This window comes from Urocitellus parryii, chromosome 4, assembly GCF_045843805.1.
Source record: "Urocitellus parryii isolate mUroPar1 chromosome 4, mUroPar1.hap1, whole genome shotgun sequence".
NCBI lineage: Eukaryota > Metazoa > Chordata > Mammalia > Rodentia > Sciuridae > Urocitellus > Urocitellus parryii.
The window spans coordinates 54,688,149-54,714,290 of NC_135534.1; the positions used below are offsets into that span (position 1 = coordinate 54,688,149).

General features: G+C 33.5%; 1 protein-coding gene across 3 annotated transcripts in view; it reads left to right on the plus strand.

The window, feature by feature from the left end:
- Stk33 (serine/threonine kinase 33) overlaps positions 1–26,142 on the plus strand; it is a 71,116-nt gene that overhangs the window by 34,685 nt on the left and 10,289 nt on the right. For 2 of the 3 annotated variants that reach the window (XM_026409582.2, XM_026409581.2), the window contains exon 11: positions 4,813–5,010. In XM_026409582.2, the coding sequence (XP_026265367.1) occupies positions 4,813–5,010 (198 nt within the window). Of the gene's footprint in view, positions 1–4,812; positions 5,011–9,456; positions 9,465–14,131; positions 14,147–26,142 lie in introns of all 3 variants that reach the window. The other variant, XM_026409583.2, reaches the window with a different exon arrangement.

Sequence of the window (26,142 nt, forward strand, 5' to 3'; positions counted from 1 at the left end):
TCTCTTGTATCTGTTTCTTCCTTTTTTCCTCTTTACCATCAATAGTGATTCAGGAGATAAATGTTTCTTATTAGACAGTTGCAATGACATCTTGGTATTTCTTCAGATCCTCTGGTGACAGGAAACACCAAAAATTTATATTTTAAAACTAGTTTCTCAAGAATTTCTTATGCCCACTTACATTTTACAAACCATTGGTATAAGTTAAGAAAATTATTTTTAATCTATGCCTTATCATAAGATAGTCCCTAGTTTTGAGCTTTATTATTATTCATAGATTAAGTAAATCTTTCAACACTTTTTTTATGCCTACCATATGTTAGGTCCTGTGCTTTGTAGTAAAATATAGTTAAAGATATATAAGACATAAAGAATTTACAATATTGTAAGGAAAACAAGCTATGCATAAGATACAATGCAAGGAAGAAAATGATAAATGACTTAAGAAATTGCTAAATGGCTGGAGGTACAGAGGCAAGCAAGTGTGAAATCAGGAAGTTCAGTATGATTGACAGAAAACATGCTTGAAGGAAAGGAGTGGGAAATGAGTCTACAAAAGGAAAGAAAATTGTGAGGGGGCTTCAATCTCAGGTTAAAGAGTTTTAGCTTCTTTCCAGAATTAAGAACAATTGTATTCTCTTTGAAATGAAAGAAATTATTTTTATAATGCATCCGTCTCACAGGTGACTTATTTGAAATAGGACAATAGTCATTTAAATGTCTATACTGATTTTAATAAGTATCTTTTGATTTTAATCCATCAGACATTACCAGAGTACAAAGATTAATATTCCTCTCCTTGAATAATTTACTGCAAGTTCCATTCTGCACTTTATAGTCATATTTTGCAAAGACACTTGTAATTGGGTGTAAGGCTGAATTTCACAATAGTCTTTCCTGATGTGTGAACAGGGCCCTTGCTCATTGATTTATAAAGTGTGTTCAGACTTATTATTATTATTATTATTATATTCTTAATTATATATACATTATGTATATATATGTGAATATGCTGTTGAGTAGATATTCAGTGAAGCTTTTTATAAAAATCATGTTAGGAAGAAGTTCATGAGCCAAGACACCTGGAGATTTATTTGATACTTAATTACTGATATATACTAAAAATACAACAGATATTTATTGAATAACTTCTTCATACTGTGGGGGACACAGGATCAGTTTGGACAGTCCCTGTGGTCAGGTTGCCCACAGTTTTAGTAAAAGGTTTAAAACAAAAACCACAGGAGGAGGATGATAAATATACACAAATATATATGTAGCACTACTACTACTAAATTTCCAATAAGAGAGCTATTATTCTTTTTAGGGGGTTATAAAAAAGTGCTTGAAAGTGAAGGTAATATGTGATCTGACTATAAAAAATAGGTAAGCATAGAAATTAGTTTTGGAGTTAGGATAAGAAGAAGGGGAATTCTAGATGGAAATAACTTCATAAAAGCTATGTAAAGACAGAAAAAACATGAAGTATATTCAGAGACTAGTTAGTACTTTTCTTTTTCTAGACCTATAGAAACCATGTAGGGGAGTAGTAGTTAATCTGGAAAGGCAGGAAAGAGCTATTTTGCTCTTGGACATTGACTAAGACTTTATTTTACACTTGGTTCACTATGGCAATGTTTACTACTGCAAGTCACTGAAGTACCATGATCACAGCTGGGCTTGTGTGAATTCCTCTTTTGTCCTTCTGACCTTGTAGGGTAGTGTGCGTGGACCTGGATGGTGCTTGTGGGCTATACCTGTGACTCCAGGATGAGAGAAGAACTCCTGCCTGAAATAGCTTAAAGCTGGAAGGGCCCTGGGAATAAATTTGAGTTGAAAAATCTCCAGGGAGCCATAAACATGTACACACAGTTAAGGAGTAGAAAACAGGGTCCTTAGTAAGGAGATGAACTAAGAGCCATATAAGGGACTTGGAACAGCAACTTGGGAACAAGTAGCACGTGCCTGAGACTTTTATAGGACAACACCTTCAATTTGTGGGTTGGTGTGTGGATTGTGGGCCAGAACAGACAGAACTTCAAGAACAGTTTTCTAGCAACAGTGTATCATATAATCTTCATGATGGCAAGCAGAATTTGGAGAACTGAAGTAGGACTGGGAGAACTGAAGTAGGACTGGCTGAGACAAAGAAGATTGAACTAGGGTGATGAGTAGGAACAGAAAAGAGGAGAGAAATAAGACATTAAAAGAAAATTAACACAAATTGAAACTAAGTACAAGTGTTAGGTGAGAGAGAGAAAGGTGACTGGGAAAATGCTATAAGGTAAAATAAAGTTTAGAATTGCTGGTTTTGTAGATTGGGAAAAAATGATGTGTTTTTTGGAATAGTCTATTCAAAATTTTATGCTTTAGTTTTTCTGAAAATAATTTTGAAAAATGAGGAGTCTCCCCAGATATTTTTAGTTTATACCTTAAAATTTTTAATAGACTTTAGAATAGGCAACCCCCAAATTTAAAAATCAACAAAATGAACATATTGAAAGAGAAAATAAAGTATTACTAATATGAAACAAGAATATGAAATGCTAAAAAATAACCAAGTAGAACCATTTAGGTATAAAAATATAATAGTTGAAGTATAGAATGCAGTTATGTAGGTTATATAGTAAAATAGGTACAGTTAAAGATCAGAGTGTAGAGTTTTATACAGAGAAAGTAGGAGAGGGTAAAGAGATTAAAAATATAAGAGAAGGAGTTAAGGAGTAGAAGCCAGGGTCCTTAACTTAAATTAAAGGTGCTAAAAACCATATAAGAGCCTCAGAAAGAAAAATATAAAGGAGTAGAAGGAAATCTTTTAAGAAATTATAGAGATGAATTCATCAGATTTAAGGCAAGAAAAAAGATTTCAGATGTTTGGGGTGATGAGGAAAAACTGAGAGACATGACAAAATTTGAGAATATCAAAAATAAAGACACATTTTTAAAATCTCCTAAAAAGAAAGAGCAAATCATATCAAACAGAACAATCACATTGCAGCAGTATTGGATGCAAGACTGACTGTAAAATTTTAAGTGTATTAAAGGAAAAAGAGGTGCAGTGGTGCACAAAATTATATATATATCCAAACTACTTGGAAGGCTGAGGCAAGAGGACTGCAAGTTCAAGGCTCAGCTGGCAACTTAGTGAGACCCTGTCTCAAAATTTAAAAAATAAATAAATAAAAGTGGGGTAGGAATGTAGCTCAGTAGTAGAGCTACCCTGGGTTAAATTCTTGGTATGAAAAAAAAAAGAAAGAAATTGTCATTTGTATGAAAGAGAATGATAAAAATGTTTTCAAATATACATAGCCTCGGGGGTTTACTACTTGAGTCTAACACTTTAAAACACCTGATGAAAGAAGTACTTAAATAAATCCAGGAGATGCTACATAGAGTTATGTGTAGCAATAGTCATTAAATACCTTGGTTGGCTTTCTTGGTATCTTCTTGAGTAAGAAGAAAAAGTATATTCATAATAACCTAAAATTAAAATTTGAGGTAATATCTATATGATGGGCATTGGGAAGGGAGCAAGAACAAAGGTACATGAAAGTGTGCTAAAAGAGAATATATAGATATCAAATTTTTAAAGTAGGAAAGAATTTTAAAAACATATAATGGGAGGAATGAATTGAAATAATAAATTTACATGGTTGAAACAAGTCCAAATATAGAAATGATTACAAGTAAATGGACAAAAATATCTGTTTAAAGATATATTGTCAAATTGAATATTTAAAAATCTGGCTATTTACAAGAAACATGTTTGAAACATAAAGGCATGGAATGTTAAAAGACAGAATGTAGCTGAATATAGCTGAATTAATATTAAGTACATTTGACAAATCATCATTGAGAAATCTCACTTTATAATAATTATGAAAGTCCAACTGATTATTATCATTCCATACTTAAAGTTTGTCTTCAACCATAAATACAGTTAATATCATTAAATCCTTAACAATATATTCAGATGTACTCAACAATGTATTCAGATGCTTAACAATCCACCTACACATCAGATTAATTAAGAATTGCCCCATAGCTCTGCATACACTTGAACTTGTCATTTTAGTTAAAAAGCAATCCAAACTTCTTACTCAAATTTTGTTTAACAGTGTGAACTAGGATAAAAAACAATACTTGCCTAATTAAGCAGGAGCCATTTGAACATGTATTCATGTATTTCTTGGCATATTAAATGGGATATTATGTTCAGTAAAGTTAATACAAAATGGTCAGTTTGGGTCTGATATAGTCATATCTGTGATTAAAAAAATACAATTAGACAATTATAATCAAAATGATCACATTATATGTAAATATTACAAACAAGAGCTTTCAAATCAAGTATCTGTATTCTTAGACATACTTCTTAACTACACAGTGGAATTTAGATTTTGTTTTTACCTAGGCATTTTTATAGACTTATCATTAGCACTGGACCCACTAACCTTTGGGCAACTTCTTTCATTTTTTTCAACCCCCTATCAGTTTCAAAGAAAAGGGGTCTTTAGCTTTTCAGGAAATTGCTCTATATAGTGTCCTTGGCACAATCATACTGCATTGTTCTTTCAAGACAGTACTAACACTTTAAACTTTGACATATTATTACTGATATTATTCAAAAGGTGTGAGCCATGGCAGGATTGGGAGTGTGATTCCTTGGACATCAGAAGGCTTGTGTTTATTCATCATTGTAATTTTCCCATGTGACTATCATTTATTTGGGAGTATATAATACTAAAAGACATAGGAATCTTTTCAATCATCTAAGCTATTTATAACACCAAAATTCATTGTCTATATTAGGGAAATACACATTCTTCAATGAGGCCTACCAATGTATTAGAAATGATGAAAGAATGGAAAAATAACCCAGAAACCGATGAAGATGATGAGACAGCTGAGAAGAATAACTCATCTCTTCAAGAAAAATTGGAAAGTTCCCAGCTCAGGGAAAATATACAGGATGTCAATAATACTTCAGATGTAAAGAATCAAAAACAGGTAGGAAAAACTAGCAAAACAAGTAATAGAAAAATTGTTTCATTTCTCCAAACTATAAAATACTCTTATAATTCTGGGAACGTTTTTGTATTTTTCAATGTCTTTTAAATTTTTTGGTTTTTTTAGATATACATGGCAGTAGAGTGTATTTTGACATATTATACATACATACTAATTCTAATTAGGATCTCATTCTTGTGGTTGTACATGATGTAGTTTCACTGGTCATGTATCATATATGGACACAGGAAAGTTATGTCTAATTCATTCTACTGTCTTTCCTATTCCCATCCCCTCATCCCTTCCCTTCATTGCCTTTTGTCTAATTCAATGAACTTCTATTCTCTACTGCCTCCCCTATTGTGTTACCATCTGCATAACAGAAAGAACATTTGGCCTTTGGTTTTGTAGCATTGACTTATTTCACTCACATGATAGTTTCCAGTAACATCCATTTAGTGGAAAATGACCTAATTTCATTCTTCTTTATGGCTGAGTAATAGTCCATTTTGTATATATACCATATTATTCACTCTTCTGCTGAAGAACACCTAGGTTGGTTCCATTGTATGAGGTAACTGTATCTTTGTGAATTGTGCTGCTATAAACATTGATGTGTCTGTGTCACTATAGTATGCTGTTACTGAGGAGTGAGATAACTGGGTCAAATGGTCAAAGTTTTCTGAGAAATCTCTATTCTGCTTTCCATAGTGGTTACAACAATTTGCAGTCCTACCAGCAATGTGTGAGTGTACCTTTCCCCCCCCTCACCCTTGTCAACATTTACTGTTACTTTATTCTTGAAAATTGCCATTCTGACTAGAGTGAGATGCAATCTCAGTGTAGTTTTAATTTGCATTTCTCTAATTGCTAGAGACGGTGAACATTTTCATATATTTCTTCTTTTGTGAAGTGTCTGTTCAGTTCCTTTGCCCATTTATTGATTGAGTTGTTTGTATTTTTGGTGCTAAATTTTTTGAGTTCTTTATATAACCTAGAAATTATTTCTCTGTCTGTGGTACAGTTGGCAAAGATTTGCTTCCATTCTCTAGGTTCTCTCTTAACATTCTTGATTGATTGTTTCCTTTGCTCTGAAGAAGTTTTCAAATTTGATACCATCTCATTTATGGATTATTGATTTTACTTCTTGTGCTTTAGGATCTTGATCTTGTTAAGGATATCAGTTTCTACGTTTTCTTCTAGTATGTTTGGGGTTTCTGGTATAACTTCTAGGTCTTTGATCCACTTTGAATTGAGTTTTGTGCATGATGAGAGGGATTAATTTCATTCCACTACATACGGATTGCCAGTTTTCCATGCACCATTTGTTGAAGAGGCTTTTTCTCCAATGTCTGTTTTTGGCCCCTTTATCAAGTATGAGGTAACTGTATCTTTGTGAGTTTGTCTCTCTTCTGTTTTGTTCTATTGGTCTTCTTGCCTGCTTTGGTGCCAATATCATGCTTTTCCTGTTACTATAGCTCTGTAGTATAATTTAAGGTCTGGGATTGTGATTCACCCTGCTTCACCTTTCTTACTATGGGCTGCTTTGGCAATTCTGGGTGTCTTATTTTTCCAGACGAATTCCATGACTGCTTTTTCCATTTCTATGAAGAATATTATTGGAATGTTGATAGGAATTGCGTTGAATCTGTATAGTGCTTTTGGTAGTATGGCCATTTTGATAATATTAATTCTGCCTATCCAAGAACATGGGAGGTCTTTCCATCTTCTAAGTTCCTCCTCTAATTCTTTCTTCAGTGTTCTGTAGTTTTCATTGTAGAGGTCCCTCACCTCTTTTATTAGATTGATTTACAAGTATTTTATTTTTCTTTTTGGAAGCTATTGTGAATGTGATGGTTTTCCTAGTTTCTTTTTCAGCTTGATTATCATTGCAATATAGGAATACAGTTGATTTCTGGGTGTTAATTTTATATTCTGTTACATTGCTGAATTTATTTATGAGTTCTAGAAGGTTTGAATGGAGTTTTTTGGATCTTCTAACTGTAGGATTATGTTGTCACCAAACAGAGATACTTTGAGCTCTTCTTTTCCTATTTTTATCCTTTTAATTTATTTCTTTTGCCAAATTGCTCTGGCTAGAGTTTCAAAGACTATGTGAAATGGAAGTGGTGAAACAGGGCATCTTTGTATTGTTATGTTTTTATGGAGAATTCTTTTAATTTTTCTCCATTAGAATAATGTTTGCCTTGGGTTTGTCATAAATAACTTTTACAGTGATGAGGAATGTTCCTTCTATCCCTATTTTTCCTAGTGTTTTAAATGAGTGGAAGCTGTATTTGTCAAATGCTTTTTCTGCATCTATTGATATAATAATGTGATTCTTGTTTTTAAATATATTTATGTGATGAGTTAATATTATTGATTTCCATATATTAAACCAACCTTGTATTCCTGGAATGAAATCCACTTGATCATGGTGCACTGTCTTTTAAATTTATTTTTGTATGTGATTTGCCAATATTTTTATTAAGAATTTTTACATTTATGTTTATCAATTATATTGGTCTGAAGTTTTGTTTCTTTGATATGTCCTTGTCTGGTTTTGGTATGAGAGTGATACTAGCTTCATAGAATGTGTTTGGAAGAGTTCCCTACTTTTCTATTCCATGGAATAATTTGAAGAGAATTGGTATTAGTTCTTCTTTAAAGGTCTGGTAGAACTCTGCTGAGAGTTCATAAAATCTGGGGCTTTTCTTTTTGGTAGGCTTTTGATGGCTGCTTCAATTTCTTACTTGAAATTGGTTTGTTTAACTTTTTATACCCTCTTGGTTTGACATGTCTCTAGGAATTTGTTAATATCTTCAAGATTTTCTATTTTATTAGAGTATACATTTTCAAAATAATTTCTGATTATTCTCTGTATTTCAGTAGTATCTGTAGTGATATTTCTTTTTTCATCTCAGATTTTAACAGTTTAAGCTTTTTCTCTTTTTCTTTTGGTTAGTTTGGTTAATGGCAAATTTATAAATTTTATTAATTTTTTTCAAAGAACAAACTTTTTGTATCATTAATTTTTAAAATATTTTTAATTGTAGATGTATACAAACCTTTATTTTTTAATTTTTATTTAGTGCTGAGGATTGATCCCAGTGCCTCACACGAGCTAGGCAAGTGCCCTACCACTGAGCTACAACCCCAGCTGCTGTATCATTGATTAAAATTTTTTTTTTTTAAATCTTGATTTCATTGATTTTGGCTCTGGTTTTAATTATTTCCTGTGTTCTATTGATTTTGGATTGGTTTATTCCTCTTTGTATAGGATCTTGAGATGTAATGTTAGGTTATTTATTAGGTATTTTTCTGTTCTTTTAATGAATGAGCTCAATATAATGAACTTTACTCTTAGTACCACATTCGTAGCATCCCAGAGATTTTGATAAGTTGTATCTCTATTCTAATTTGGTTCTAAGTATTTTTTAATTTTATTTTTTAAATTATATTTTTATTTTATTTTTAAAAATATTTTATTTTATTTTATTTTATTTTTTATTCACTCCTGATTTCTTCTGCTGTCTTTATTCAATGGTGAATTTTTTGGTCTCCACGTGTTAGAGTAGTTTTTATTTTTTGCCTTATTGTAGATTTTTAATTTCATTCCATTATGATCTGATAGAATGCAGGGTATTGTCCTGTTAAAAATTTCTTTGTGGCCTGTGACGTGATCTAATTTAGAAAATATTCCATGTGCTGCTGAAAAGAAAGAGTTTTCATTCATTGATGGATGAAATACTCTATGTAAGTCTATTAAGTCTAAACTATTAATTGTATTTTTAAGTCCTGTAGCTTCCTTATTAAGTTTTTGTTTAGAAGATCTATTTAGTGATGAAAGAGGCATGTTAAAGTCACCCAGTATTATTGTGTTGAGGTCTGATTCTGAATTTTGAGAAGGGTTTGTTTGATGTATATAGGTGCTCCATTATTTGGAGCATAAATATTTATGATTGCTATTTCCTATTGTTGTATTATTCCCTTAAGCAGTATGAAATGATCTTCTTGGTTTCTTCTGATTAATTTTGGCTTTAGTCTACTTTATCTGATATGAGGATAGGATAGAAACCTTTGTTTATTTACTAGATCCATGTGAGTGACATGTTTTTTTCCCCATCCTTTTATCTTCAATCTGTGGATGCCTTTTCCTATGAGGTGAGTCTCTTGGAGGTAGCATATTGTTGGGTCTTGTTTTTTAATCCAGTATGCCAGTCTATGTCTGTGTATGTGTGTGTGGGTGTGTGTGTACATGTACCAGGGATTGAACTCAGGGGCACTCGACCACTGAGCCACATCCCCAGCCCTATTTTGTATTTTATTTAGAGACAGGGTCTCACAGAGTTGCTTAACTTTTCCTAAGGCTGGCTTTGAACTTGCAATCCTCTTGCTCAGCATTCTGAGCTGCTGGGATTACAGGTGTTGCACCAGTGTGCCCAGCAGCCTATGTCTTTTGATTGATGAGTTCAGTTCATTAGCATTCAGTGCTATTATTAAGAGATGATTTTTATTTCCTGTCATTTGGATTTATTTTTAGTTTTTACATTGAATTGATTTTCCTTTGCTTGACTATTTTTCTAGTGTAGTTTCTCCCTTATGCTGGTTTTAATTCTTATTCTCCATTACTTCTTCATGAAATACTTTATTGAATATGTATTGTAGACAGGCTTCCTAGTTGTGAATTCTTTTAACTTTTGTTTATCATGAAAGGTTTATTCTGTCTTCAGTTATGAAGCTTAATTTTGCTGCAAATAGTATTCTTGGCATCCATTTTCTTTTAGAGCTTGGTATTATTCTAAGACCCTCCTTGTATTTCATTGAAAAGATTATACATTCCTTTAGTTTGTACTTCAGAGCCTTCATCTATCCCTATAAAGATTTCTTGAAAGTACTGTTCATGGTCTCTTAAGATCTTTTCTCCACAAATTTATTTTCAAGATTATATACTTTGTCATCATTGCCTGAAACTCTCTATCTTCCAAACAATATAATCTATAGTTGATTCCACAGAATTTTTATCCTTTATTTTATTTATTTTTATGTGGTGCTCAGGATCAAACCTTGTGCCTCACATATGCCAGACAAATGCTCTACCACTGAGCCCCAGCCCCAGCCACTCCACTGCATTTTAAATTTGTTTTATTGACTTTTTTTCATTTTGAGGATTTCTTGATTTATCCTTCTGCAATCAGGAAACATTCTTCTTCAGGATCTCTATCTTCATATTGAAATGATCTTTTACTTCTTGTATTTTCTTTCTGATTTTACTCTTTACATCATCTTTTACCTTATAACACTTCAGATGAACAGGATGAAAAACAGGTAGGAAGAACCAGCAAAACCAGAAAAAACAATTGTTTATTTTTCCAAACTCTAAAATATTCTCACAATGCTGGAAACAACTTCAACTACTACTACTACTACTACTACTCTACTACTTCTTCCTCCTCCTCCCCACCCCACCTCCTCCTTTCCCCCCCCACCTCTTCCTCCCCCCCCTCCTCCTTCTTCTCTTCCTTTTCTCCTCCTCCTCTTCTTCCTTTTCTGTACTATCTATTTTGTTTTTAGTTTGTAATGAAGGATCTGCATTATATAGCACATAAAGCTCTTTCTGCCTTTTGGGCTATAGTGATTTAGTGATGTGCTCTACATGTTTAAGATCAGTGATTATATATCAGGGATCTACAAACCTTTTTCTGTAAGGGAACAAATAAAGATTGTGCATTCCTAACTGAAAATTCAGCCATTTCTGATAAGGGCTTCTCAACCTGTAGTAAATGTTTTAGGCTTTATGAACCATACTAGTCCATCATAACTACTCAACTCTGATAGAACAGCATGAAGAATACCATACACAACAAATGAATAAGCATGACCATGTTCTACTAATCTTTTGCTTATTTATTTATTTAATTTATTTGTTTTTAACAAAACAGATAGTTTGACAGATTTGGCCAATGTGTCCAAATTAATAAGTTTTTTTACTTTTTACAGGTTATAGAATTTGGAATTAGCTTGTATATAACCTAGAAAATTAATGTATCACCTGTTATTTGTGTTTAATTTTATGACAACCAAATTTCTCTGTGTACATTAATCACACTAATTTTACTTTATTAGATGTGAATACATTTTTATTCCTTTTGATAAATAGAGCTTTACTATTATTTTGATTAATTTTAGATTGTGGTCTACTAACTGGGTATCCTGACAAAGTTTGCCCCAAATGCCACACTCCGGCCCTTTTTTCTTTGTTTGTGGAAATTTTTTTCTGTGTATGCTTATTTTCCAACCATCATTTAACTCTTACTTAAACATGTATTCTGCCAGTGGGGGTTATGGTCACCTAGGACAGCCCAGACTTCTTGTGAGCAGTCACTCCTTTTCAATGTTTTTGCAGGCTGTTAATAGGCAGAGTATAGAGAGGTACTGACAGGGATCCTGAACCAGACCCAGGAAAGTGGAATACTGCTTGCCCATATTCTTCCATGTTAAGTGTCCTGTCAGTAACATGCAGAAGGGGACCTGGAGAGTGATTGTTTTATTTACTTGTTGAGCACTTCTTCATCTATACTGGATAGTAAATGTCTAGATATCAAGCTTAACATAATATTTGAATTTAAAAAAAACTAATCATTTTTTATACCAGCAAATCTCCTGCCATATAATTATTGCTGATAGTTGATCAAAACCTACTAGAGTATCAAAGATGCATTTGTATTTCATGAATTTCTTCTTGAATATTTCTTCTCATTTTCCCTCTTCTGTCTCCTTTCACCTTTCCCCCTCCTCTTCCTTCTAACCTTCTTTTCAATTCCTATATTTTCTTCCATAATTTTAACACAATAAACATGGATACAAAATGGAAAAAAATTACCATAATATAAACATAAGTTTATTGAATTCCCTTCCTCTTATCTAGTCTGACAAGAATCCTGAATTGCATAGCAGATGTATTTATTTTATATTATTTTAAAAAATAATATCCTAAAATCCCATATTTGCATTTCTTATTGAACACAGTTTGAATATTTCTCTGTTGGCTGATTTAGCAACATATATATAAATATACATAATCTTAACATATGTACTATATATACTCATATTTGTACACATGCATATACATATTTGTGCATCCGTATATACAAATACTTGTATACACACTATTTGTAGTCTTGGATTATATTTATCACTGAGTCTGACAATGGAAAAGGAGAAGGAAGACAATTTGGACCATTGCTTTCTTACACCTCCTTCCTAACTTTCCCTCAGACTTCTGGCATATCACAAAATAATATGAGATATGCTGTTCTCAGCTACTTCAACTGGGGAACAAGAGAATTGGAATTTGAGTTATTTATGGATGCTAGAAATGTAAACAGTAGGTCAAAAATTTAAGAATGTAAAACATAGATATTTTATGAATATAGTTTGGAAACTTGTTCTTGGATGGGCAAAATTAATATTATCAAAATAGCCATACTAACCAAAGCACTATACAGATTTAATGCAATTCTGATCAAAATCCCAATGGCATTTCTCATAGAAACAGAAAAGGCAATCATGAAATTCATCTGGAAAAATAAGAGACCCAGAATAGCTAAAGCAATCCTTAGCAGGAAGAGTGAAGCAGGTGGCATCACTATACCAGACCTTAAACTATACTACAGAGCGATAGTAATGAAAACAGCATGGTATTGACACCAAAACAGACCGGTAAACCAATGGTACAGAACAGAGGACACAGAGACTAACCCACAAAATTATATTATCTTATATTAGACAAAGGTACATTGGAGAAAAGATAGCCTCTTCAACAAATGGTGCTGGGAAAACTGGAAATCCATATGCAACAAAATGAAATTAAACCTCTATCTCTCACCATGCACAAAACTCAAAGTGGATCAAAGATCTAGAAATTAAACCAGAGACACTGCGCCTATTAGAAGAAATGGTAGGACCAAATCTCCATCATTTCAGATTAGAACATGACTTCCTTAATAAGACTACTATAGCACAAGAATTAAAATCAAGAATCAATAGATGGGATGGATTCAAACTAAAAAGTTTCTTCTCAGCAAAAGAAATAATCTGTGAGGTGAACAGAGAGCCTACATTTTGGGAGCAAATTTTTACCCCTCACACATCAGATAGAGCACTACTCTCTAGGGTATATAAAGAACTCAAAAAGCTAAGCACCAAAAAACCAAATAACCCAATCAATAAATGGGCCAAGGCCCTGAACAGACACTTCTCAGAAGAGGATATACAATCAGTCAACAAATATATGAAAAAATGTTCATCATCACTAGCAATTAGAGAAATGCAAATCAAAACTACTCTAAGATATCATCTCACTCCAGTCAGAATGGCAGCTATTATGAAGACAAAAACAATAAGTGTTGGTGAGTTTGTGGGGGAAAAAGTTCACTCATACATTGCTGATGGGACTGCAAATTGGTGCAGCCAATATGGAAAGCAGTATGGAGATTCCTTGGAAAACTGGGAATGGAACCACCATTTGACCCAGCTATCCCTCTCCTTGGTCTATACCCAAAGGACTTAAAAACACCCTACTACAGGGACACAGCCTCATCAATGTTTATAGCAGCACAATTCACAATAGCTAAACTGTGGAACCAACCTAGATGCCTTTCAATAGATGAATGGATTAAAAAATGTGGCATATATACCCAAAGAAATTTTACTCAGCAATAAAAGAGAATAAAACCATGGCATTTGCAGGTAAATGGATGGCATTGGAGAAGATAATGCTAAGTGAAGTTAGCCAATCCCCAAAAAACAAATACTGAATGTTTCTCTGATATAAGGGGGGTGATTCATAGTGGGGTAGGGAAGGGGAGCATGGAAGGAATAGACAAACTCTAGATAGGGCAGAAGGGTGGGAGGGGAAGAGAGGGGGCAGGGGATTAGTAAGGATGGTGGAATGTGATGAATATCATTATCCAAAGTGCATCTATGAAGACATGAATTGGTGTGAATATACTTTATATACAGAGATATGAAAAATTGTGCTGTATATGTGTAATAATAATTGTAATGCATTCTGCTGTCATTTATTTTTAAAAAATCAATTTAAAAAGAAATGAAGGAGAGAAAGAATTTCCCAGTCAAACAAAAGCAGTGGGATTTCATTAACATTAGTCATGTCTTACAAGAAATGCTAAAGAGAGTTTTTCAAATGAATGAACATTAGTGTGTAACATAAAAATATCTGAAGATATAAAATCACAGGTAAAAGTAGCTTTCAGACAAAGTTTAAAAAACTCAATATCATGATCTTGGGGGATAAACCACTTACATGTTAAATGAGAAATTAAAAGAAAAAACAAAAATTATAAGAACTATAATAACATTAATGGATAGTAAATATCAAAAAAACATAAATGCAAATATCAAAAATGGAGTGGAGCTAGGCAGTGACCCCTGACCCCTCCACAGCATAGAAAGGAGGCAGTGAATGAACAGCTGACTAGAGAGATGAGTGACAAAACAAATGTTCTAAGATCCACTATTGGAGAGTCTGAGACCTGGAGAGACTTGAAGTTTGGTTACCAGAACAGAAAATAAAGACAGAGTTTCTTAATTCAAAACGTGGTTCACGGTGGGGTGAGGAGTAAGGGGCAACAGAGAGAGAAGCAGGGAGAGGAAAAGCACATAGGCTCACTTCTTTAACAATAGCTGGAAAGAAAAGCACACCAAAGTAAAACAGGAACAGCAGGGTCACTAAAGGAGTTCAAGCAATTTATCTCAAATTGTAAACAGAAAGCTCTAGATAGGGCAAAGGGGAGGGAAGGGAAGGGAGGGGGGCAAGGAGGTAATAAAAAATATGGTGGAATGAGATAGACTTCATTACCCTAAGTACGTGTATGAAAACAAGAATGGTGTGAATATACTTTGTATACAACCAGAGATATGAAAAATTGTGCTCTATATGTATAATATGAATTATAATGCATTCTGCTGTCATATATTTAAAAATTAAAAAAAGAAAGAAAGAAAGAAAGCCAGCCAGCCATGCTGGGCAAGGCAGCCATTTTGTGGAGTACACAGCTGGCCAGCCTCCCTAGAAGAAATTAAATCAACACCACATCTCCCACCTTCAGATAGCAACAAATAAAACCAGAGGGAGTACCCCTGAGATGGAATGTCTCAATAATGTATCCAGGAGGAACTTGTAGAAGGATCCCTACTAGCTGAAAGTTGCTGAAATATCTTCCCTCTCTCCAGAAACAAGAGAAGTGGGGTGGAGGAGACCCAAGAGCTAAACACACCCAGAAAGTGCTAGCTTAACATAACACTCTCTATACAACCTCCATGGGAGCTTGGGTAGGGATGGGAGCAATGCCCATATTCATGGCTGTGGGAAGTGATAACTCAAGACACACATGGGAAGGCAGTCTCTGTCCAGGGCAGTGAAGAGGAATGGTGTCCATGATTCACAACATTGGGCAGAGGGAGCTTGAACCTAGGCTAATTGTCTGTGTCTTTTTCCCAGTAGCAGGGATGGTGCCCCAGGGACCTGTGACAGGAGCTATGCTTCTGTATCATAGACCACCATGGAGAACCCACAACCACAGGTCTTCCTCTTGCAGAAAGAGAATCGGCTCTGTGCCACTTTGAAAAAGACCCTGTCAAAGGGAACAGCCGTGTGGTGATCCTTTGCAATCAGAGCAACAACCTAATGCCCTTCATCCTGTGCTCCTACACTCTAGAAACAGCTAACAGAAACAACCCAGCACCCTCTGATCATCCACCTTGGGACCCTGGGCTGATAAGTGAGAACAGCTGATGGGAGGTCCATAGCAACTAAGGAGTGGCTCATGTGACCCAGAATCTATAAGAGGATCTAAAAAAAAAAAAAAAATCAAACAAAACTGATGAACATCTTCTAAAGTTCCCAAACCTTGATGAAATCCAAACCAAGACTCAATAAGAATTTTCTCTACCTTGGCATGATTTATTATAAATAGCTCCATCCTCAAGTTTGATTGCATATATATCACTCTTCTTTTTCCCCTTCTCCTTCTCTTTCTCCTTCTCCTTCTTCTGTACCAGGTATTGAACACAGGGGCACTTATCCACTGAGCCACATTCCCAGCCCTTTAAATTTTTTTGTTTTGAGACAAAGTCTTGCAAAGTAGCGTAGGGCCTTGCTAAATTGCTGAGGCTGGCTTTGAACTTTCAAACTTCCTTCCTCAGCCTCCAGAGCAGCTGGGATTATAGGCATGTACCACAATGCCCAACTCTTCATCTTGATTTGATAGTTGTTATTTTAGTATTTGATGTTTTATATTCAACCTGTTTGATTGTATTTCTTCTAATGTTTTAACACATGAATTGGAACCATTCTTTGTTTTCCTAGTTCAGGTTTACACTTGCTTATCTTACCTGCTTTCTCCTCTTACATTACCTGCTACTGCCTCAAATCCTGCCCCTGCCATCCACCTTTTTCTTTTTAGCTTGGTGTGTATTAATATTTTGTATATTGTTTTTCTTTTTTCTTTTTTTCTCTCTTCTTTTTTCCAATTTTTCTCTCCTTCCCCCTTCAGCCTCTATGTACTATATAGCAATTTTACTATATTTAATAACTGTTTTTTCAACAAATCTCAGAATTTTACTATAAATTTATACCCAGGTATAGACAAGCTGTGGAGAACAGTATCAACAAGTTTTTCATTTTTCCTAAGAAGATTGAATAGTATGTGGCTTTGCTGAAGTTATTTTGTAAATAGGGTTTAGAGTTTTCTCTTAAAGTGGTGCTTATACTCCTGGCCAGCAGAGGACACATATTAAGTGAAAATATCAATACCTGGATATTAGCCAAGCCTGGGGCTCTTAGGAGAAAAAAGCTCACAAAATAGTCCCTTGCATAAAAGAAGTAGCAATAATCATCCCAATTGATGGGTAGGACATATAAGCAGTATGAAGAAGCAAGGGAGCAAACGACCCAGACAGTCCACAATACTTCAACAGCTGATCCCATTGACACCACAGTGGCAGAAATGAACTTAGAAAATATAGGAAGTGAAAGATCATTTCAATAAAGAGATACAGATTCTGAAAAAAAATTCTGGAAATGAAAGACTCAATAAAATAAAAAATTCAATGAAAAACATAACCAACAGATGAGACCACTTTGAAGGTAGATTTTCAGGCCTTGAAGACAAAAATATATAATCTTATATAAACAAAAGATGGTAAGAGACCATGATCAGAATATTCAAGAAATCTGGGATAACATTAAGAGGCCAGTGGTAGAGTGCTTGCCTGGCACATGTGAGGCATTAGGTTCAATCCTCAGCACCACATAAAAATAAATAAAATAAAGGTATTGTGTTCATCTACAACTAAAAATATGTTTTAAAAGAGGCCAAATTTAAGAATTGTTGGGGTAGAAGAAGGCTCCAAATACAAACTAAAGGAATGTACAATATTTTCAATAAAATAATATTAGAAAAATTTCCAAATCTTAGGAATTAGATGGAAATCTAAACACTAGAGGCATATTGAACTTCAAATATACAAGATCAAAAGATAACCTTTTCAAAATACATTATAATGAAAATGCCTAATATACAGAGTAAGAATTTTAAAAGGCATGAGATAAAAATGGCAGGTCACATTTAGAGGTAAATCAATTTGCATTTCAACTGATTTCTCAACTCAGATCCTAAAAGCCAAGAGAGCTTAGTTTAATGCATACTAAGCCCTGAAAGAAAATGGGTACCAACCAAGATTACTATATCCAAAAAATTATCCTTCAGAATTGAAGATGAAAAAAAATTCTTCCATGATAATCAGAAACTAAAAATTCATAACAACTAAGCCTGCACAACAAAACATACTCAATGAAATATTTCATGCAGAAGAAATAAAAAATAAAAATGAAAACCAACATACTGAAGAATTTGCACGAGAAAAATAGTCAATTAAAGGAGAATAAAGTCTGAATTGAGCATTAAAAATAAAATGGCAGGAAATAAAAATTATAATAACATTGAATATAAATGATCTAAACTCTTCAAAAAAAGAGACATAAATTGGCAGATTGAGTTTAAAAAACAAAAATAAAAACCCAACTGTATGTTGTTTACAAGAGACTCTACAGACAAAGACATCCACAGACTGAAGGTGAAAGGATAGGGAAAAGATGTACCATGCAAATGGAAACTGGAAGTAAGCAGGGTTAATTACTCTCAGATCAGACAAAGTAGGCTTCAAGCCCAAAGTAATCAGAGGAGTCAAAGAAAGTCACTTCATACTGGCTAAGGGAATCATCCAACAATAAGATATAATGATCATAAATATTTATGCCCCCAAACAAACCCTTCTCAATACAATAATAGACCACAATACAATAATACTGGGTGATTTCAACACAACTCTATCACCATTGATAGGTCAGCCAGTCATAAACTAAGAAAAAACTCTTTAGAACTAAAAAATACCATTAATAAAATGGACCTCAGCGACATCTACAGAGTATTTCATCCATTGACAACTGAATTCACTTTCTTCACAGCAGTACATGGAACATTCTCTAAAATCATGTTTCAGGGCACAAAGCAAATCATACCAAATGCAAAATATAGAGATAGTTCCTTGCATTTATCAGATCATAATGGAATGAAATTAGAAATCAATGACAAGATTAAAAAACAGAAACCATTCTAATACCTGGAAATTAAATAAAACACTTTTGAATGAGAAATGGATCACAGAAGAAATCAGGGGAGAAAAAAAATTATTAGAAAAATAAATGAGAATAAAGATACAACATATCAAAGTCTCTGGGAAAGTATTAAGGCATTTCTAAGAGGAAATTTTATAGCTCTGAGTTCCCACATTTAAAAAATAAAAAGATACCAAATAAATAATCTAATGTTACACCTCAAGAGTCTAGAAAAGAACCATCTAATATAAAAATCAGTAGGAGATAGGAAATTATTAAAATCAGAACCTAAAGTAATGAAATTGAGAATAAAAAAACAACACAAAGGATCAATGAAACAAAGAATTGGTTCTTTGAAAAGATAACAAAATTGTTAAACCCTTAGCCATCTAACCAAAAGAAGAGAGAAGACCAAAATTAACAAAATTAGAGATGAAAAAGGAAATATCACCACAAGCACTGAAATCCTGAGGATCATTAGAAACTGTTTGAAAATGTATATTTCTGTAGAAAATCTTGAAGAAATTGACAGATTCTTAGAGATATATGACCTACCCAAATAGAACCATGAGGATATAGAGAACTTAAATAGAAAAATATCAAGCAATGAAATTGAAGCAGCTATTAAAAGACTTTTAACAAAGAAAAGCTGAGGATCCAGATGAATTCTCAGCTGACTTGTACCAGATTTTAAAGAAGAACAAATGCAAATTCTCATCAAATTATTCCACAAAATAGAAAAAGAGAGAATGTTGCTAAATTCATTCTATGAAGTATCACCCTGATACCAAAACTAGATAAAGATACATCAAGGAAAGGAAACTGCAGATCAATGCCTCTGATGAACATAGATGCAAAAATTCTTATAAAATATTGGCAAACAACATTCAAAAACACATTAATAAGATGGATTATTATTATAATCCATATATAAATCCACTGTGATCAAGTGGATTTCATCCCAGGGATGCAAGGTTGGTTCAGCATATGAAAATCAATAACTGTACTTCACCACATATAAAGAGTTAAGGAAAAGAATCACATAAGCATTTCAATAGATAAAGAAAAATTATTTGACAAAGTACAGCACTCATTCATGTTTTAAACACTAGAGAAACTAGGGTTTGGAGAAACTTACCTTAACACTCTAAAGGCTATATATGACAAACCCAAGGCCAACATTTCTGAGTGGAGAAAAATTAAAAGCATTTTCCTCTAAAAACAGGAACAAGGCAAGGATTTCTACTTTCACCACTCCTATTCAACATAGTCCTTAAAGCTCTAGCCAGAGCAATCAGGCAAGAGAAGGAAATTAAAAGAATAACAAATGGGAAAAGAAGAAATCAAATTATCTCTGCTGATGACATGATGCTATTCAAAAAAAAAAAAAAAAGAACCCAAAAACGCCACCAGAAGACTTCTAGAGATGATTTTAAAAATTAGCAAATTATATAAATCAATTGTTTTCCTATTTTCCAATAATGAATCTGCTGCAAAAGCAAATAGGAAAACTATCCCATTCACAATAACCTAAAAATAAATAAACTACTTAGAAATAAACCTAACCAATGAAAGACCTCTACAATGAAAACTATAGAATAAGAAGGAAATAAATTGAAGAAGACTTTAGATATAAAGACCTCCCATATTCTTGAAGAGTTAGAATTAATATTATTAAAATGGCCATACTAACCCAAAAATTTATACAGATTCAATGCAATTTCCTTCAAATTACCAATGACATTCTTCATAGAACTATAAAAAACAGTTCTGAAATTTATACAGAAGAATATACCAAGAATAACCAAGGCAATCCTGAGCAAGAAGAATGATATTGGAGACATCACAATTATACCACAGAATTACAGTAACAAAAACAGCATGGTTTTGGCACCTAAACAAAAATAAAGATCAATGGAATAGAATAGAAGACACAGAGACAAATCCACATAGATACAGTCACCTGTTACTCAACAAAGGTGCTAAAAACATGCATTGAAGAAAAGGTAGCTTTTTTAAAAAATGATGCTGGGAAAACTGGATATCCATAAATAGAAGAATAAAACTTGATCCTTATCTTTCACTTTGCATGGAAATCAACTGGAGGTGAATCAAAGACCTAGGAATTAGACCAGAAACTCTGTAACTTCTAGAATAAAATGTAGGCTCAACCCTCCAACATATTGATAAGGCACTGACTTCCTTATCAAGATTCCTAAAACTCAAGAAATAAAATTAGGAATCAATAAGTGGGATGGCATCAAATTAAAAAGTTTCTGCACAGCAAAGGAAACAAGGGCATGAAGAGAGAGCCTACAGAATGGAAGAAGTTCTTCACCACCTGATCATCAAATAGGGGATTAATATCCAAAATATATAAAGAACTCGAAAAACTCATCACCACAAAAACAACCCAATTAGTAAATGGGTAAAAGAACTAAAGAGACACTTCTCAAAAGAAGAAATACAGAGAGCCAACAAATATTTGAAAAAATGTTCAATATCTTTAACAATCAGGGAAATGCAAATCTGATGCACACTGATATTTCATCTCACTCCAGTCAGACTGATTGAATCAAGAATACAAGTAACAATAAATGTTGGCAAGGATGTGAGGAAAAAACATACACTCATACATTGTTGGTGGGACTGCAAATTAGTGCAAGCACCCTGGAAATCAATATGGAGATTCCTCAAAAAAACTAAGAATGGACCACCATATGACCCAGCTATCCTACTCCTCAATTTATAGCCAAAAGATTTAAATCAGCTTACTACAGTGATACAGCAACATCAATGTTTATAGCAGCATAATAGTCAAGCTATGGAGCAAGCTGTGTGCCCTTCAACATATGAATGGATAAAGAAAATGTGATACACACACACACACATCACACACATACATACACACCACACACACACACATCACACACATACACACCACACACACACACACACACACACACACACAATGGAGTTTTACTCTACCATAAAGAGGAATTTTATGGCATTTGTAGATATATGGATGGAACTGGAGAACATCATGCTAAGTGAAATAAACTGATCCAGAAATTCAAGAGTCAAATGTTTTCTCACATGCATGGAAGCTAGACCAAAATTAGGAGGTGGGGAGGAAGTAGCCCATGAAAATAGAAAAGAGGTGAGTAGAGGAAGGGAATTGAGAGAGAGGAGGGATGGGTAAAGGGAGGAATGGTAGAATTAATCTGACTGACCTTTCCCCTCTCTCTCTCTCTCTCTCTCTCTCTCTCTCTCTCTCTCTGTGTGTGTGTGTGTGTGCACATCACAGTGAATTTTACATTTACATATATCTATAATGCCCTAATTTAAAAGAAATATAAAGAGTAGGCCAGTAGAGCAGAGAAAAGGGAACAGGAGGAGAGGGAGGAGAGAGGGAAAAGGGAAGTATTAGGGACTGAGCTGGAGCAACCTGTATTCCATGCTTGTATAGTTATGCCAAAATGAACCAAATATTATGTATAACTATAAGGCACTGATAAATAAACCAAAAAGAATTCAAAATGTGGGGAGGAGTGAAGTTAAAATATAAATTTTTCCATTTTTCCTGTGATCAATATTAAAGTTGTTATTTGTTAAAAATAACCTGTTATAAAACATATTTAGTAAGCCCCATGGTAATGACAAAGTAAAAGCCTATAATAGATACACTAAAATTAAAAATCAAAGAACCAAAACTTACTGCTAGAGAAAAATCACTTAACCACAAAAGAAGATAGTAAAAGAAGAAGAAAGGTGCAAAGGTTCTATGAAAAGTAGGAATCGGGCAACTAAGTGAGAGAGTTAAGTTTCTTCCTATCAGTTTTTACTTTGAATGTAAATGGAGTAAATTTTTCAATTAAAAGACCTATAGAAGAATGAGTAAAAAAACATAAGACCCAACTATATGCTGCCTGCAAAAGATGTACTTCACCAGTAAGGAGGTGCATTGACTACAAGAGAATAGGTTAAAAAAGACAGTTTATGCAGTGGAACCCAAGGAGTACCTGTAGTTCTATCAGATAAAATAGACTTCAAGTCAAAAACTATAAAAAGAGAAGAGGCTATGATATCATGATAAAAGGTTTAATACAGCAAGAAACATAATAATTATAAATGTATATTCACACAATATTGGAACATCTAAATATATAAAACAGGCATTAATAGATCTAAAGGGAGAGAGAGACTGCAATAAAATAATAGGAGACCAATGCCCCACTTTGATTTGGACATATCATCCAGACAGAAATTCAACAAAGAAATATCAAATTTAAATTGTGCTCTAGATCAAATGGACCTAACGTTTTCAGAACATTTTATGAAACACCTACAGAATACACATTCTTCTCAAAAGCACATGGAACGTTTTCCAGGATAAGTCAGATATTAGGACACAAAGTAAGTCTTTATAAATGGAAAAATATTAAAATGATATCCAATATCTTTTCTGATAACTATGAAACAAAACTAGAAATCAACAATAGGAGGCACTCTGCAATCTGTAAATTGAAACTTGAAACATGGAAATTAAAGAACACATTCCCAAACATCCAGTGGGTCATTGGATGTTAAATTAAAACTGGGTGTGGTGGCACATACCTGTAAAACCAGTGACTTGGGAGCCTGAGGCAGGAGGATTGTTGTTTGAAGCCAGCTTTGGCAACTTAGCAAGACCCTCAGCAACTTAGTGAGACCCTGTCTCAAAATTAAAGAAAATAAAATGAAAAGGACTGGGGATGTAGTTCAGTAATAAAGTGATCCCAGCACCAAAAAAAGGGGGGCGGGGAGGGCGTTGGGGAAGAAAGAGAAAGAAATTTTTAAAAGGTTTTTTTTTTTAGACAAATGAAAATGGAAACAGTGTATCAAAACTTATGGAGTAAAAGCAAAAGCAAATCTAAGAGGACAGTTCATAGCAATGAACATCTACATCAAACAAGTAGAAAGATTTCAAGTGAACAACCTGATAATGCATCTCAAAAACTAGAAAAGCAATAACAAACTAAACCCCAAATAGGTAGAAGGAAAAATTGGTAAAAATAAACAAAATAGAGACTTAAAAAACACAAATGTTCAATGAAATGAAAAGTTGTACTTTTTCAAAAAGATAAAAATCAGTAAATCTTTAACCAAACCAAGAAAGAGAAAAGACTAAAATTTATAGATGAAATGGAAATATTACAATTGATACTGATACCACAGAAATACAGGAGATTACAAGAGAATATTATGAATATACACCTACAAATTTGAAAACCTAGAATAAATGGATAAATTTCTGGATACATACAAACTACCAAAATTTGAATCATGATAAAAGAAAGCCTGAACAGACCAATAATGAGCAAAAAGATTAAATGTTTGTAATAAAAAAGTCTTCAATTGAAGAAAAGCCCAGAACCTGATGGCTTCATTGCTAAATTCTACTGAACATTTAAAGAATGCTGGTTCTTTCAAACTCTTCCCTGAATACAAGGGAATCCTTTCAAACTCATTTTATGAATCAGCATAGCTCTGATACAAAACCAGATAGGGACATAACAACAGCTACAACAACAGCAACAAAATAAGGAGGGGTGGGGAGAGAAGGTGAAAGAGGAAGAAGAGGAGAAGGAAGAGGGAGGGAAGGAAGGAAGGAAGGAAGGAAGGAAGGAAGGAAGGAAGGAAGGAAGGAAGGAAGGAAGGAAGGAAGGAAGGGGGAGGGAGGGAGGGAGGGAGGAAGGAAGGAAGGAAGGAAGGAAGACAACAGGCCAATATCCCTGATGCACACATATACAAAATTCTGCAATAAAATTACAGGAAACCATATTCAACAGTACATTTAAAAAATCATTTACCATGATCAAATGGGATTTATCTCTGATGTAAGGGTGGTTCAATACATGCAAGTTAGTAAATGTGATATGCCACATTAAAAGAATCAAACACAAAAATCATATGATCAGTAGATAGATACAGATACAGAAATAAATACAGAAAAAGCATTTGATAAAATTCAGCTTATGATAAAAACTCTCACCAATTTAAGTATATATGGAATGTACTTCAACACAATAAAGGCCATTTATGACAACCCACAGCTAATATCATACGTAATGGAAAAATTTCAGAGCTCTTTTCCTAAGATCACAAGACAAGGATACACTTTTACCACTTTTATTTAACATAGTACTAGAAATTTTAGCCAGAGCAATTAGGCAAGAAAAAGGATGAAAGATATCTAAAATGGAAAGAAGGAAGTCAAAATGTCACTTTTTGCAGATGAGATGACCTTGTTTATAGAAAACCCTAAAGACTCCAATGAAAAACTGTTGGAAGTAATAAATGAATATAAAATTAAGTTGCAGAATACAAAATCAACACAAAATAAAAGAGGGAATTTTGAATGTATTCATTGTAAAGAAATGATCATAATTTAAAATGATAGATATGCTAATTACCATGAGTTGATCATTAATCAATATATATAAATCAAAACATGACATTGTACCTTATAGATGAGTACAAATACTATGTATTGATCAAAAAAATTAAAAGTCTGAAGTGATAAGAAATAATTGACTACTCTTGAGTGCATACATGATTCAAATAGTAATTAATATTCTTTTTAAGTTTTTTTTTAGTTGTAGATGGACACAATATCTTTATTTGTTTTTATGTGATGTTGAGGATCAAACCCAGTGCCTCACATGTATGAGGCAGGAGCTCTACCAATGAGCTACAGCCCCAGCCCGTAATTAATATTCTTAAAAGTGAAATTTGAATTAGAATTTTATCAAATTTTTTCTATGAATTTTGAAATGCATTCTATTAGAAAATATTTCTTTGTTAAAAGTAGATTACATGGACAATTTGGTGTGGAAAATGTAAATAATTTAGATCTACTAAACTAATGAAGTATATGATTTTTTTTCCATTGAAATATTTGAAATTTGACTTTACTGTAAAAGGAAGTATCTCAGCAGTTTCTATTTTCCATTGGATAATAGTTCTCATAAATTCATTTAGAGTTCCTGATTTTGCATTTCTCACAAGCTGGGTAAAATCACCCCTTTTAAATAAGTGGCATAGCTATTGGAAAACTAGCAGAAAGAGTAAGTGAAAATTTGTTTAAAATAAAAATACTTTGAAATAAGCACTTTTCTTTTTCCCCAAGTAACAGTCCCTTAGTTCCCCACATGCCTCAGACCTTGTGGAAAAATACAATCTGATCTCCTCACTGTTCATATTTGGACTATACTTTTTTAAATTAGTTTTTCAAATAGGTGGTACTTGGCATGATCCTTTTTTCATTTCCACCTTTCTTAGATAAAGGTACTCCTTGAGGACAAAAGTATTTATGCACAAGGACATCAAGATGATATTTTGTGTTGTTAGTAACCTTCCAATTTCCCTAGGATGGAGTTTTAATCAAT